At 42.8% G+C, this 15308-nt stretch overlaps 1 protein-coding gene across 1 annotated transcript in view; it reads left to right on the top strand.

Moving 5' to 3' along the window:
• LOC310791304 (uncharacterized protein) overlaps positions 1 to 15308 on the top strand; it is a 221587-nt gene that overhangs the window by 12783 nt on the left and 193496 nt on the right. The window contains exons 4-8 of the mRNA XM_083652991.1: positions 4168 to 4287; positions 5908 to 6027; positions 7202 to 7416; positions 7535 to 9332; positions 12416 to 12589. Of these exons, the coding sequence (XP_083509117.1) occupies positions 4168 to 4287; positions 5908 to 6027; positions 7202 to 7416; positions 7535 to 9332; positions 12416 to 12589 (2427 nt within the window). The remainder of the gene's footprint in view (positions 1 to 4167; positions 4288 to 5907; positions 6028 to 7201; positions 7417 to 7534; positions 9333 to 12415; positions 12590 to 15308) is intronic.

Consider the following 15308-nt stretch of genomic DNA (forward strand, 5'->3'; position numbering starts at 1 on the left):
GACGAAGGCTCCCCTTCACAGCGTTCTGATCCGTCTGACACAGATGAATCGGAGGAGGAGAAATGGGTGCCACTTGGAGAGAGCGATGACGATGGTAAAAAGTAGCCTATTTTTTGTATCGCGTTTGAGATGAAATGATCACACACACAACATTCGAGTATAATTGTCACGCATTGTTTATAACTTATGCCGCCGGCATGACTCGCTTCACGTTTCCTCTTGCCAGCTCTCCCTCTCAAGGGAGAGCTCTGTCACACTCAAGGGAGGGGGAATCACATGGATACGTCAAACGCGTCAAACCGCGTCACACACCCGTCCCCAGCAACCAAGGCGAAACATGTGTCACATAAACATTTCAAAGTTTACAGCACTAACGTAGCTATTGTGTGATCTTCTGTGCTAACGTTAGTTATGAGAGGTAACGTGACAGCAGGTAACGTTACAGCACTCATTATTCCTGTGTGTGTGTGTGTGTGTGTGTGTGTATAAGGGTTCGTTCCATTTGTTTATGCTTTTATCAAGCTAAGCTAAAAATCCACATGGCAACTGTAAAAGTAAATTATTTATTTGATTTTGTGCACATATTTATCATACTTTGATAAATACTGCGGCCAAGCCTCATCTGTCAAGAAACCCCAGGGGCCAGACTCTCTCTCTCTCTCTCTCTGTAGCCGCTCACTGGGCGGGATGGACCGACACAGCTCCCTCAAATACATTCTCTTATTTTTTATTTATTTATTTGGGAAAACAAATACTGTATAATGTAGGGGTGCACCGATCACGTTTTTTGCCACCGATCACCGATTGCCGATCACCTATGAGAAATATCTGCCCAACCGATCATCGACCGATCACCGATTACCGATTACCGATCACCGATATATATATATATATTTATTTATTTATTTTGTAAGCAGCTATAGCAGTCTATTATAGAACAGTTTCCATTTTACATATAGGCCTACATTTCATGCATCAAATTGAAAGTGCAGCACATTTTCTTTTTTTTCTACATCAATATTTTATATTTTGTAGGCTAAAGGAAACCGCCAACATGATTTTTTGTGTGTGAGATAATTGGAGCACAAGACTGTGTTGAACTAAATGGCTAGTAGTTCAGTCCAGTTCCCTCAGTTCAGTTTATAAAAGAACAAAACTCATTCCACTTCGGGATTTCCATGTTACCAGTTCAATGCAGTTCAGTTCACTCAACAAAAATACTCAATTTTCCGGGATTTCCCTGTTACACAAGAAAAATAACTTCGACCCAAGTTAACTATTTTATCGATTAAGCTAAAGCGGCTAAAGCTAACCGGAGCTATTAACGTTAGGAGGATACACGCACATATGGATCAAACACGGACTTAACAGCATGCAAATGCCTCGGTAGGCGGGAGGACTGGAGGTAACTTCTCTCTGCTGAGTCTGCTCTAATCACCAGCTGATGTGTGTGATTCAAAGACGCAAGGGGTGTGTTGACAGTCTGGTGTGACAGTCTGGTGTGGTGTGTGGACAAAAAATGTGCCTCGCGACCTGCTTGGAGCACTGTGCCACTACGCTCTATCAGCCACTACTGTAAAACACCCTCCCTCCTCCCACCCTCCCTCGCTCCGGGGGAAAAATGTCGGCGATTGAGCCAGAAACACAGTCTGAATGAAATTGAATGTAACGTTCCAAATTCTATGTATTACATTCTAAAAACTTAACGGCAACATTTTGGAAGGCTAAGCCACACAACTAGCTCGTTGTAATCTAACATCATGCTTCAAAAGATGGAGAACTGGCTGTGTTACGACGATGAGGATGCAAAACATGTAATTTGCATGTTTCGTTCCACCCATGTTTCGTCCGCGCTGCCAAATTCAATGGAATGAAACGAATCTTGTAGCCTTGGACGTAGTGAAGTGTTTTTGATTGATTTGTTCATCGGACTCAAAACGGTCTCCGCTGATAAGACACGGAGATCTCTGTTACAGGCAGGCGCTACGCCTCCTCCTGACCAGTTTTAAACATTAAAACACCTGCGGCTTAGTCCAGTGCGGCTTATATATGTAACAATCATTCAATTTAGCTGCTGCGGCTTATATTCAGGTGCGCCTTATAGTACGGAAAGTACGGCTGACGAAAGCAAAGCGTGTGCTTTGCAACACAATGATATAAACGTTAGAGCACAATATGAAAGTTAAACGATGGACATTGAAGACATGAAAATGGGCTGCCTCATGTTTCTCACGTGCAGCATGATCGGCTATGCGATCGGCGACAATAAAGGAATATCGGAAACAGCAGATCACATATTTGAGGTCCAAATCGGCCGATACAGATTGCGTGCCGATCGATCGGTGCACCCCTAGTATAATGTGTCTGATGTGTCACTGAGGCAAAAAATAAAAGGCTCAAAAGAGAGTTCTGCTTGAAACGGTGTCCTTCACTAAAAACCTCTTTTTCTCCTATTTCTGTTCCAAAGAGGGCATTTTTAGTGAAAACAAGCTAACTTCCACTGCTTGTAACTAAACAAGGAAACATGGTGGAGTTTCAGTTTTTTACAAGGGGTAAGAAGAGAGTCTCTGCTTTATTGTGAGATATGTTGTGTCATTTTATTCCTAGCACAGAATATTCTGTGGGTCCTGGAAGATCAGGAAATATGCTCAAAATCCTGGCACTGGGAGCACACAGACCGAAATGACCCTGGCAGAGAATGAGTTAACGAGTTGCTAAAAATACACAAAGCCCGCTTGCGCATAACGTTACGGCGGCAATTAATTAAACGATCTAATGCTAGCTACAACTCACAGCCAGATGCATTGCATGGATTGTCAGACTGAGGGATCTGATAACCGCTAACATCAACAACAACTTGCGGTAAGCCGACCCACCTCTCGATTATTTCTCTTGGCTGTGGAAACCAGTCCTTGTTGTTTCTGTTTCTTTTCCTGCTTTTCATCATCTTCGCCATATGGTACTCCAGGATAGGACTAGCTTGAGTGGCTAACTTCTTGTATATTATATCCGCACCGCACGCCTGGCTCATAACAAACACACACCGGCTAAAGTGGGCGTAATGTTTCCTGCATGCCTCTACATGACAGCCAATCACCAGCCGTATTAGAGCGCGGTGTGCAAGCATGGCGCATGCTTATAGGCTCAATGACGCTGTTTTGTTTTGGTATCGAAAATTGGTATCGTTTGACAAGGGAGGTTTCGATACCCCGGCCCTTAGTATCGATGCTTTCATTTCGGTGCCAAGTAAGTATCGAAACTCGATACCAAGCCCTAACTAGAACATAACAAGGCCAAGAAACATGAATCAAAAGTATGTACAATATGAAAGTATTAATACATACAGTATAAAAACAAAGGAAAACATATAAACACTAGAGGGCACTCTGTAGAATGCATACCTCCGCCAACCTTTCTACAGAGTTTTGTGATGTTACGTGAATTCATTTGAAATGTAGGTGCCTTTTTGTGATTGGCCACACCCCCTTTTTGCCAGTGGGCGTGCAAAGTACATGTACATGCATAATCTATGATAATAATCTAAACATAAGAAATAATCTAAATAATCTAAACAAATAAAATAGAAATCAACAAATGAAGACAATAGTAGAATATGAGAACAAAACATGAATTTAAAGTCACTAGAACTAATGATATGTATCAAACATTTGTGTTTCCAGAGGTCAGTACCACAGGCAGAGAGCAGAGTCTCCAGTACCCAGCTGTCTGTCTATGAAGAGTGACTGGTCTAAAGATTATCCTCCACACTTCAGTAATGAACCTGGACCTTCAGACACAAGGTTAGAGGACTGTTATACTATACTGTAATGAAGAAATGTTATTTGATAACCTAGACGATTGCACTGAAAACTACAGAGACCAAGAGTGACCATAGGGAGAAAAAACATATTTTATGGAGGACAAGATATACAGTATATTTCACTTCCTGGATGTGGGTCAGACCTGCCGTCAGTTTGGCTGGATTCATGCACACAGAAGACATTTTATTCTCTAAATTTTTTGTTTTCCGTTCCTCCTAATTCATAATGTGTGCACACAAACTAATTATACAATTAAAACTTCACATCAATTATCCCAAAAAGCAGAGTCGTTGTGTTTGATCACCTCTGAAAAGTTAAACATGTTGCCTTTTCTTTTGATATGCAGAGGTCAGTACCACAGGCAGAGAGCAGAGTCTCCAGTACCCAGCTGTCTGTCTATGAAGAGTGACTGGTCTAAAGATATCCCTCCACACTTCAGTAATGAACCTGGACCTTCAGACACAAGGTAAGAGAACTGTTATCCCATAAGCCTACCTGATGGAATATGGTTCAATGAGATTGTATTCATGAAATCAAGTTAGTAGTAAAAATATGATGGAATACTGGAAAGAGAAAAATACAGGCTTATTGCTATTTGAGTAGAAAAAAAGACGACTATTTCATTCACTAAGAATAACAATAAGATAACAATAAAATGAGATAAGTTTAAATTATCTCTGTAGATTTGGATCAATTGAGCAACAAATAATTTCAAGATATATAAAACTAAATAAAATATAAGCTACGGTGGGTGGAATTAAATATAACACAACTGACAATTGCAAACACAACAAGCATTTAATGTGTGATAAGCTGGAAACGGTTTGTCCCTATGAAACAAATATCAAAGCCTAACACAGCTTTTTAGTTACTTAAAACAATGCCTCCTTGGTCTCATCACATCATTATTAGCTCTCACATTTTGTTCACACAGTGTTAAGATACATTTATGAGTCAAATCCTACATACTGAGGTCATCATAGTTATCAACTTGGGGATCAATAGATATAAAAACGAGAAACAGTCAATTAGGAAAGGGGAGTGGACTTAAATGACACGGTCAATCAACCGGAAAGCCTCTCCTGAGTCAAACAAGTCATCACTCATGTCAATGTGAGTTTTGATCAACAGATACAGATGATGAAAACCAGCCTGGCAAAATGTGTAGAAATGTCTGCAACAGATGACAGACTGACCTGTTCTACCACTAGAACATAACAAGGCCAAGAAACATGAATGAAAAGTATGTACAATATGAAAGTATAAATATATACAGTATAAAAACAAAGGAAAACATATAAACACTAGAGGGCACTCTGTAGAATGCATACCTCCACCAACCTTTCTACAGAGGTTTGTGATGTTACGTGAATCCATTTGAAATGTAGGTGCCTTTTTGCGATTGGCCAAACCCCCTTTTTGCCAGTGGGCGTGCAAAGTACATGTACATGCATAATCTATGATAATAATCTAAACATAAGAAATAATCTAAATAATCTAAACAAATAAAATAGAAATCAACAAATGAAGACAATAGTAGAATATGAGAACAAAACATGAATTTAAAGTCACTAGAACTAATGATATGTATCAAACATTTGTGTTTCCAGAGGTCAGTACCACAGGCAGAGAGCAGGGTCTCCAGTACCCAGCTGTCTGTCTATGAAGAGTGACTGGTCTAAAGATTATCCTCCACACTTCAGTAATGAACCTGGACCTTCAGACACAAGGTAAGAGGACTGTTATACTGTAATGAAGAAATGTGGTTTGATAACCTACACGATTGTACTGAAAACTACAGAGACAAGGAGTGACCATAGGGAGAGAAAACACATTTTATGGAGGACAAGATATACAGTATATTTCACTTCCTGGATGTGGGTCAGACCTGCCGTCATTTTGGCTGGATTCATGCACACAGAAGACATTTTATTCCCTAAATTTTTTGTTTTTCATTCCTCCTCATTCATAATGTGTGCACACAAACGAATTATACAATTAAAACTTCACATCAATTATCCCAAAAAGCAGAGTCGTTGTGTTTGATCACCTCTGAAAACATGTTGCCTTTTCTTTTGATTTGCAGAGGTCAGTACCACAGACAGAGAGCAGAGTCTCCAGTACCCAGCTGTCTGTCTATGAAGACTGACTGGTCTAAAGATTATCCTCCACACTTCAGTAATGAACCTGGACCTTCAGACACAAGGTAAGAGGACTGTTATACTGGGACCTGATAAAACTGGAGTAAGCTTGATGAAGGGAAAATGTTCTGTTGTGTCATTTAAGATAGTTTCCTTCACTGTTGCATCACAATATGAGAGGACTGTGTTCATGAAGCAAATCTCTGGGCCCCAGTGTTTTCTTATATATATTTTTAAATATTAAAAAAGAATATGATGATGTTTGGAACTATGGCATTTGGCACTTTCATGTCTGTCTACTGTCTAACTGTCTGTGCCTTTTTTAAATTGAGTGATTCTCCCTGCAACCATAATCTACCTATGGGTACAAATAAAGTAACCTTGACCTTGACTTACAGATGATACTGATGCAATATCGGTATGGCGTGCCGATACTGACGTACAAATCTGATACCAGACTGACATTGTTGACCCTTAGTCCCGCCCCCCTCCCCGAGTTGCTCAAATTCCCTCATCCTGCTAGCCCCACCTTAAAAGCCACAACAGCTCACTGCTGGCCACATGCATAAGACACGCCCACAGGAAATGGTTTAAACACCAAAACCTCCCATCATTGTTAAAAAGCCAATTTTCAGTCATACAGTGTTTGTGTTTGACAGAGTTTGTGTTTGACATATAAACACAGACAGTGGTTGATACTGTAGATGTAATGTAATGGAACTCTACCATCGTATCTACCCTAACTGCTGTGATCAATGTCTGTGCCCTGCTAACACTATCTGTAGTCAGAGGTTATCAAGAATGGTACTTATTTATTTACCCCAAGACTGTCAGACACTGTCTGTTTTATGTAAAAAATGTCATCAGTGAGGTGTAATAGGACTGTGTGTTGTTTGTATTGAGCTGACCATTCATTAATGATAATTACATATGAAACAAACCAGAAAAACTGTTACAATGTTGCATTCATCCATGATCACCACAGTGACATTTATCCATGATGGGTATGCAATGTTGACTCCACTGATTAAACTACAACTATGACAACAGATAAATGTGAAAATAAACTTTACATGTGATGGCAGCACGATGTTATCTGAGCATCTATAAAGATAGTCTGGGCAAAATATTTTAATAGTTTTACAATTTGAACAAAAATTGTTCAAACTTTTGTTAAATTTTGTTTGTTTGTTAGATCTTCATCTGATCAGGGATAATAAATTGCCTTCATCCCCACAGAATGAGGAAGAGGAGTCTAGGTGTTGTGAAGCAGCAGCTGTCCTGCTGTGCATTGTGTCATTGGGTCCTGAGGGATCCAGTCTCTACCAGCTGTGGACACAGGTTCTGCAGACAGTGCATCACCTCATACTGGGCCCAGTCCGGTTCATCAGGAGACTCCACCTGTCCCCAGTGTAGAAAAAGGTCCAGAACAAGATCTGGACTGCAGACACCCAGTCAAACCAGCATTGCACAATGTAAGACTGCCGTTCTGTCTACTGTTGTCACCATTTCTAAAACCAGGAAACAACAGCATATCTGTTAAACACTTGTTTAATCTTTCTTCTCTTCCAGCGGACAGCGTTTTGCAGGAGGTTTTAGACGTTCATAAGATCAGTCTGATAATGAGATGTGACTTTGTGACAGAAGGAACAGCTGAAGCAGGAATTGGAACTCCCCTCAATAGGATCTACATTGCACTCTACATCACAGTGGGACAGAGTGAAGAGGTTAATACCCAACATGAGGTGTGGCAGCTGGAGACAGCATCCAAGATGGAGACTCTCCATGACACTCAGATCAAGTGCCACGACATCTTTAAACCCTTACCTGACCAAGAGACACACATCAGAGTAGTTCTGACGAATGGTGTTGCTGGAATTGGTAAAACCTTCTCGGTGCAGAAGTTCACTCTGGACTGGGCAGAGGGCGTGGAAAATCAAGACGTCATTCTTGTGATTCCGCTTTCGTTCCGGGAGCTGAACTTGATCAGAGATGAGCAGTACAGTCTTCTCATGCTGCTCCATGTTTTCCATCCAACCTTACAGAGGGTCACAGCAGAGAAGCTCTCTGTCTGTAAAGTTGTGTTCATCTTTGATGGCCTGGATGAAAGCAGACTTCCATTGGATTTCCACAATGATGAGGTGGTGTCTGATGTCACACAGGTATCATCAGTAGATGTGCTGTTGACAAACCTCATCAAGGGCAATCTGCTTCCCTTGGCTCTCCTCTGGATAACTTCCAGACCTGCAGCAGCCAATCAGATCCCCCCTACATGTGTTGACAGGGTGACAGAGGTACGAGGGTTCACTGACCCCCAGAAGGAGGAGTACTTCAGGAGGAGATCCACTGATGAGGAGCTGGCCACCAGAATCATCTCACACATAAAGGCATCCAGGACCCTCCACATCATGTGCCACATCCCAGTCTTCTGTTGGATCACTGCTACAGTTCTGGAGCACATGTTGACTACAGACCAGAGAGGAGAGCTGCCCAAGACCCTGACTGAGATGTACTCACACTTCCTGCTGGTTCAGACAGAGAGGAAGAAGCAGAAGTATGATGAGAGCCATGAGATGAGTCAACACCAGCTGATGGAGACAGACAGGGACGTTCTTCTGAAGCTGGGGAAGCTGGCATTTGAAAATCTGGAGACGGGGAACCTCCTGTTCTACCAAGAAGACCTGGAGGAGTGTGGTCTTGATGTCAGAGAGGCCTCGGTGTTCTCAGGTGTGTGCACAGAGATCTTCAAACGAGAGTGTGTGCTCTTCCAGAAGACGGTCTACTGCTTTGTTCATCTGAGCATCCAGGAGTTTCTCGCTGCAGTCTACATGTTCCACTGTTACACAAACAGGGATAAGAACGTACTGAGCACATTCCTGGGAAAAGTCTGGGATAGAAGTGATCACTCCTTGGATGTCTTCCTGAAGAAATCCATGCTCAAAGCCCTGAAGAGTAAAAATGGCCACCTGGACCTCTTTGTCCGCTTCCTTCATGGCCTCTCACTCGAGTCCAGCCAGAGTCTCTTAGGAGGCCTACTAGGTCAAACAGAGATAAGTCCAGACAGCATCCAGAAAGCCATCAGCAACCTGAAGAAGATGAACACCTCCAATACGTCTCCAGACAGAAGCATCAACATCTTCCACTGTTTGATGGAGATGAATGACCACTCAATACATCAGCAGATCCAAGACTTCCTGAAGTCAGAGAACAAGTCAAAGAAGAAACTCTCTAAGACCCACTGCTCAGCTCTGGCCTACATGCTGCAGATGTCAGAGGAGGTTCTGGATGTGTTGGACCTGAAGGCCTACAACACATCAAACGAGGGACGAAGCAGACTGATCCCAGCTGTGAGGAACTGCAGAGAGGCTCGGTTAGTCCTGATCTTAATTCTAACATTATCTATAGTGTCGTTACCTTCACACCTGATGCCATATGAACTATAAAGATATATAGTTCCTCAAACAAACACTATAAAACTGCTGTTCTACAGAGCAGTGGAAACACAGTGTTGGGCGTAACACACAAAGTAATGTGCTATTCTTTTTCCTGTAACAGAGTAAATAAAGTAAGGCATTACTGTTACGTTGTCAGTAATCACATTACAGTTACCAGTTTGGTCATTACTTGTGTTTCATCGTTTAGCCTCTTTAACCTCTGTATTGGTGCAATGGCTCTGAAAGATTCTCGTCGTCTTCAAGTCATGTTGGAAATATTGGAATTACAGGAGAGCTACTGCATATAAACGAGCCAACAAAGTTGGGAAATACATCACGGAAAGTCTGAATTTAATGCTGTAGATTCAAAACCTTAAAAATCAGTAGGGTAATCAATTTTCACTGGAATAATAAGTAAAGCGATTTGTTACTTTTAAGAAGAGTAACAAGTAATTTGTAATTTGCGTCTTCATTCCAAAGATTCCAATTCTGAAACGTTTGTTTATAGCTATCATGTTAGTTGGTGAACACAGTTCGTTTAGCTGTAATGATTGTTATTAACTTTACAGTTAAGTGTAGTTTTGATAGTTATCTTCCTTGGGCTGAAGGCTTAATACAAAGCAGCCAAGGAGCACAGGAATTACAGGATAAGACCAGTGTTTATAGTGTATTGCTGCTTATCATCAAGAGATTCTATGAAAATAAAATAGCTGATTTTGTTATGCCAATAAATCTCGTCCATGTAGCCATGTGTTTAGCTTACAATTGGGGCTAATGACTTCCTGGTTGATGGCTAAAAATGGTACGTGGGAAGTAACGGGAGTAGAGCAAATGTATTGTTGATTTTGTTATTTTCATAGGATTTGTTTGATGGTAACAAATGTCTTAAAAATGCCTTGTCCTTTAAGAGGCTGTGCTTAAAAAGTACCTACATTTTGATCACAACAGACAGCAGTATTTTCCAGTGGACACTGTCTATATTACAGTTACAGTAGTTACTTGATATGGTTGTTTTAATCTACAGGAGTGTCATGTTAATCATATGTTGTCTAGCCAGAATTTGAAATGACCTGCCTGTGAAGCTTAGGCTAAGTGTGTGTGTGTGTGTGTGTGTGTGTGTGTGTGTGTGTGTGTGTGTGTGTGTGTGTGTGTGTGTGTGTGTGTACGAATTCGGTACAACGGGGGGGGGGAAAGCAACTAATCCCAAATTCTGTTTTAATCTTTCAGAATTCTGTGTTTTGCTTTTTACGCTTATTTAATCAGAAATAGTCTCTAATAAGTGGGAAAATGTCCACAGTTTAATCAGATCTAGGCAATGAATCCACACAAAAAGGTTTTACTCTACAGCAGCGATAGTGTACAGATGTCTGTATTCTAGCTGTTTGACAGGGCAAAGGCATTTTCCCCCACTTTAAATCTTTATTATACACTGTAAACACATGGAGTTGTCAGACAGCGGGGGAGGAAGTAACGTACTGATGATTACGTTGGGTGTGTCATCGATAAAATGTAATCATAATGGATTATTGGAACTTGACAAGGAGTCACGTCTTTCTCACCGCATCTTGCTTGTCATCTCATGCGATGTAAGTTGCTTGTTTACAAGTTAACAGCTTTGTCAGTGCTACGTAACGTTACATTACCTCGTTGGCTTTGGTTGAATTTACACAGAATTAGCAAAATAGCTTATCGCCTGAGTCATAAAAGTCATTAGAATACTGCTCTGCGGGAGGTACGGTGGTGCAGTGGTAAGCACTATCGCCTCACAGCTCGAAGGTCGTGGGTTCAATTCCCACCTGGGGACGAGGTGAACGCTGAAGGAATGCGTGCCCGTCCGCATGTCCTCGAGTGCCCACCGCCCGGGTGGGGTCGGCAAAAGGGCCTTTCTGTGTGGAGTTTGCATGTTCTCCCCGTGCCTCCCGGGGGTTTCCTTCATATAGGAACCCCCTTCACAAAAACATGCAATATTCTGGTTGCTAATGTGGTTCCTCCTCTGATCGTTAAGGGCGCCTGTTCAGAGGGAAGGGAACTGGTTGGAATAGCGTGAACCTCCCACGTGCTATGTCCTACCGGTGAAGCTTCCTCTGTCAGGTGAAAAGAAGCGGCTGGCTGACTGCCCATGTCTCGGAGGAAGCATGGAGCCAGTCTCGGCTCTCCCCAGATCGGCAGAGGATGGAGTAGCAACCAGGATTGAGAAATCAAATGAGCACTAATGGGGGATAAAATGGGATAAAAAATCGGGGGGGGAAAATAAAATAAAAAAATAATAATACTGCTCTGCACTGAAGTCAGGGCTTAGTGCAGAATTTCTTCACTTTTTTGACGACGGTAAAGGGGGAGCAGCTGGATGCTTCGATATTGTTTGTGGTTTTGTGAAGTAGCATGGAAGCGACGTACGGCTCGTAAACACGCTGGAGCGACCCCCGGTAATGTTTCTCACCACAAAACGTTCCATTAAGTGAACGCGGATTTCATATGGCTCTTGTGTTGTTTTGGTATGTGGCGTTTATGGCGTTCAAACATCGTTTAGGTGCTTTACCGCTACCTTCTGGATTCAACGTATTCTTCGTGTAGCTGCACGCACCGAACCGTGAAGCCCATACCGTGACGTACACAGGGCGAATACACGTACCGTGACACCCCTAATACATGTACATATACGTGTGTGTGTCTATATATATATATAGACACACACACGTATATGTACGTGTGTGTGTATTCGCAATTCTGTAAAAAGTATATATATATATATATATATATATATATATATATATATATATATATATATATATACTTTTTACAGAATTGTAATTGCATTCTGCTATGTTTTGCTTTGTGATATTACACATTCAGCACACAGAAAAATTTATAATTCTACAATACAATTTATTGTCACTTTTTCTCTCATTATTATTACTATTATTGTTATGCTGTGTATTAGTATGCTGTGTCCGTTTTGATGTTGGCTTCTCAGCTCTGCTTTCATAGAACTAATCTTACATTAATTCTGTGATCACAGACTTTCTGACTGTGGACTCTCAGAGACTCACTATGAAGTCCTGGCCTCAGCTCTGAAGTCCAACCCCTCCCATCTGAGAGAGCTCGACCTGAGTAAGAACCAGCTGAAAGATTCAGGTGTGAAGCTTCTGTCTGCTGGACTGGAGAGTCCACACTGTAGACTGGAGACTCTCAGGTAAGACTTTAATTGTCAGTTTTTCTCAGTTGATTTGACACATTTCTCTGCTTGCAATAGGCTACAGTGCCTCTCAGGTCAGAATTCCTGACTCTGTAAAGGTTGACTCTGCAAGTTTTACAGAGAGCAGTAGTAGCTAAAGAGTCTGATTTATAATATATGTATGTAGTGTGAATGTTCTATACATATGTAGTTCTGTATGTTGTGTGAACTGTCACAGTTTTAATGTGTGAATTTTGTAAAAAGTACACACAAGACTAGCTCCATAGGGTCCCATTATAAAGGTTGAAAAAGTATAAACCTAACAGTACAAAAGATAAATTAAAGTTGAATTAAGGTGATAGAGTCCTAAAAGTGGTGACTCGTTAAGTGTGAGTGTTGAGCTTAAAGTATGAAGGAGTAGGTAGAGTTCAAAGAGGGCGTGGTTTCACCATGAACTGCAGTTACACATTAGCTGTCTGTCATAGAACTGCTCTTCTGTGGATCCCCCTCTCTGTGATTTAACTTTGACTTCAGTGGGTAAGTGCTATAGGCTGTGTTATTTTGTGTTATCTGTGTCTGCTTTTTCCTTATTTAAAAAGGAGTAGTGTTTTAGGCTAGTTTTGTCTCTGAGTGAAACTGTGGCTCAGCTGGCTGATAGCTGGTTAATAGCTCTCAGCTGACACCAGCCCAATCACCCACCTGGGAACGACGGGCGCTGATTAGAGAGGTGTGGCTTATAGCCCTGTTGAAGCAGTATTTCTGAACACTGTCAGTCTACAGCGGCAGCGGTAAGCGGCACGTAGCCTCGGGCATGAAGACAAGGGAGTCTTTCTGTGGGAGTCCTTCGAGGGGAGGCCATAGAATAGGGTTTTTTGCTACCTCTCTTATTCTACCTAACTATGTGTTTTCTTCCCATCCCTGTTGTAACCTCAGCCCACAGACGCCGTAGACACGGCTGCTTCAGGTGTAGTAACCCTGGTAATCTCTCCCACCCTAAGCGCGCAAACAGTCCTTTTACTATTGCCGGAGGTCTCTGGAACTGTCAGTCGGCTGTTAAGAAAACTGAGACCATCTCGGCTCATGCTCTATCTCAAACCCTCCACTTTCTAGCTCTCACAGAGACCTGGATCATTCCTGAAAACACAGCTACACCTGCTGTGCTCTCTGCTGCATATTCCTTCTCGCACACCCCTAGAGCCTCTGGCCGTGGAGGTGGCACTGGTATCCTCATCTCTCCCAAATGGACCTACACTGTCACCTCTCTCTCTCATCTGTCTATCTCATCTTTTGAGTCCCATGCAGTTGCCGTATCCCTACCCATCAAGCTCAACATTGTGGTAATCTACCGCCCGCCCGGTCCGCTTGGTCACTTTCTGGACGAGCTGGACACCCTCCTCTCCGTCTTTCCTGAGGATGGTACTCCACTCATCCTTCTGGGAGACTTCAACATCCAGCCAGTAACCTTACAATCTCCATCTTTCCTTAACTTCTTCTCATCCTTTGACCTTTACCTCTCTCAATCTCCTCCTACTCACAAAGCAGGGAATGTGCTTGACCTGGTCTTCACGAGATCCTGCTCCACCTCTAATCTCACTGTGACCCCTCTTCCTGTATCCGACCACCACTTTATCACCTTCTCCCTTCCCATCCCCCTCCCCTCCTCCCACCCATCTCCCCCCCACTCTACCACCACCCGACGCAACCTAAAAACTCTCTCTCCCAACTCCCTCTCTTCTACCGTCCTCTCCCTACTTCCCCCTGCCGAGCAATTTGCTCTCCTGTCCACTGACGAGGCTTCCACTACTCTTCTCTCCTCTCTCTCCTCTGCTCTTGATTCTCTTTGCCCACTCACCACTAAGCCTGCCCGATCTTCTCCCCCTTCTCCTTGGCTGACTGAATCTCTGCGAACTTATCGAACTGAGCTTCGGTCAGCTGAGAGAAAATGGAGAAAATCACATCTCCCTGAAGATCTCTCTTCCTACCACCTTATCCACTCAAACTTCACTGATGCTGTCTCTAAAGCAAAAACCTCCTTCTTCATCTCTGAAATCCAGTCCTCTGCATCCAATCCCAGTAAACTGTTCGCCACCTTCTCCACGCTCCTCAACCCTCCCTCCCCCTCCCTCCTCCCTCTCTGCTGATGATTTTGTAACCTTCTTTACAAAAAAGGTGGACGACATCAGCTCCTCCTTCCATCCTTCAGCCACCCTCACTAACACTCCCGACTCCAATCCTGCTCCTCAGCCCCCTGCCCCTGGATTTGCTTCCTTCTCTCCTCTCTCTCCTGATGAAGTGCTTAAACTCATCAGCTCAAACCGAGCCACTTACTGCCCCCTCGATCCTATCCCTTCCTCTCTCCTCCAAACCATCTCACCTAACATATCTCCCTTCCTCACTACCTTCATTAACTCCTCTCTGTCCTCTGGTCTTGTCCCGCCTGCTCTAAAGACTGCAAGAGTCAAGCCTCTGCTTAAGAAACCCTCCCTTGACCCTACTGCTATTCACAACTACAGACCTGTCTCTCTTCTCTCATTCCTTTCCAAAACCCTCGAACGAGCAGCGTCCGAACAACTTTCTCTCTATCTCTCCCAAAATGACCTCCTCGACCCTCTGCAGTCCGGTTTCAAGGCCTCTCACTCCACTGAGACAGCTCTTCTTGCTGTCACAGAGGCCCTGCACACTGCTAAGGCCTCATCCCTCTCTTCTGTTCTTGTCCTCCTTGACCTGTCTGCTGCCT

Source organism: Poromitra crassiceps (assembly GCF_964638095.1).
Source record: "Poromitra crassiceps genome assembly, chromosome: 16".
In the NCBI taxonomy this organism is placed as follows: Eukaryota; Metazoa; Chordata; class Actinopteri; order Beryciformes; family Melamphaidae; genus Poromitra; species Poromitra crassiceps.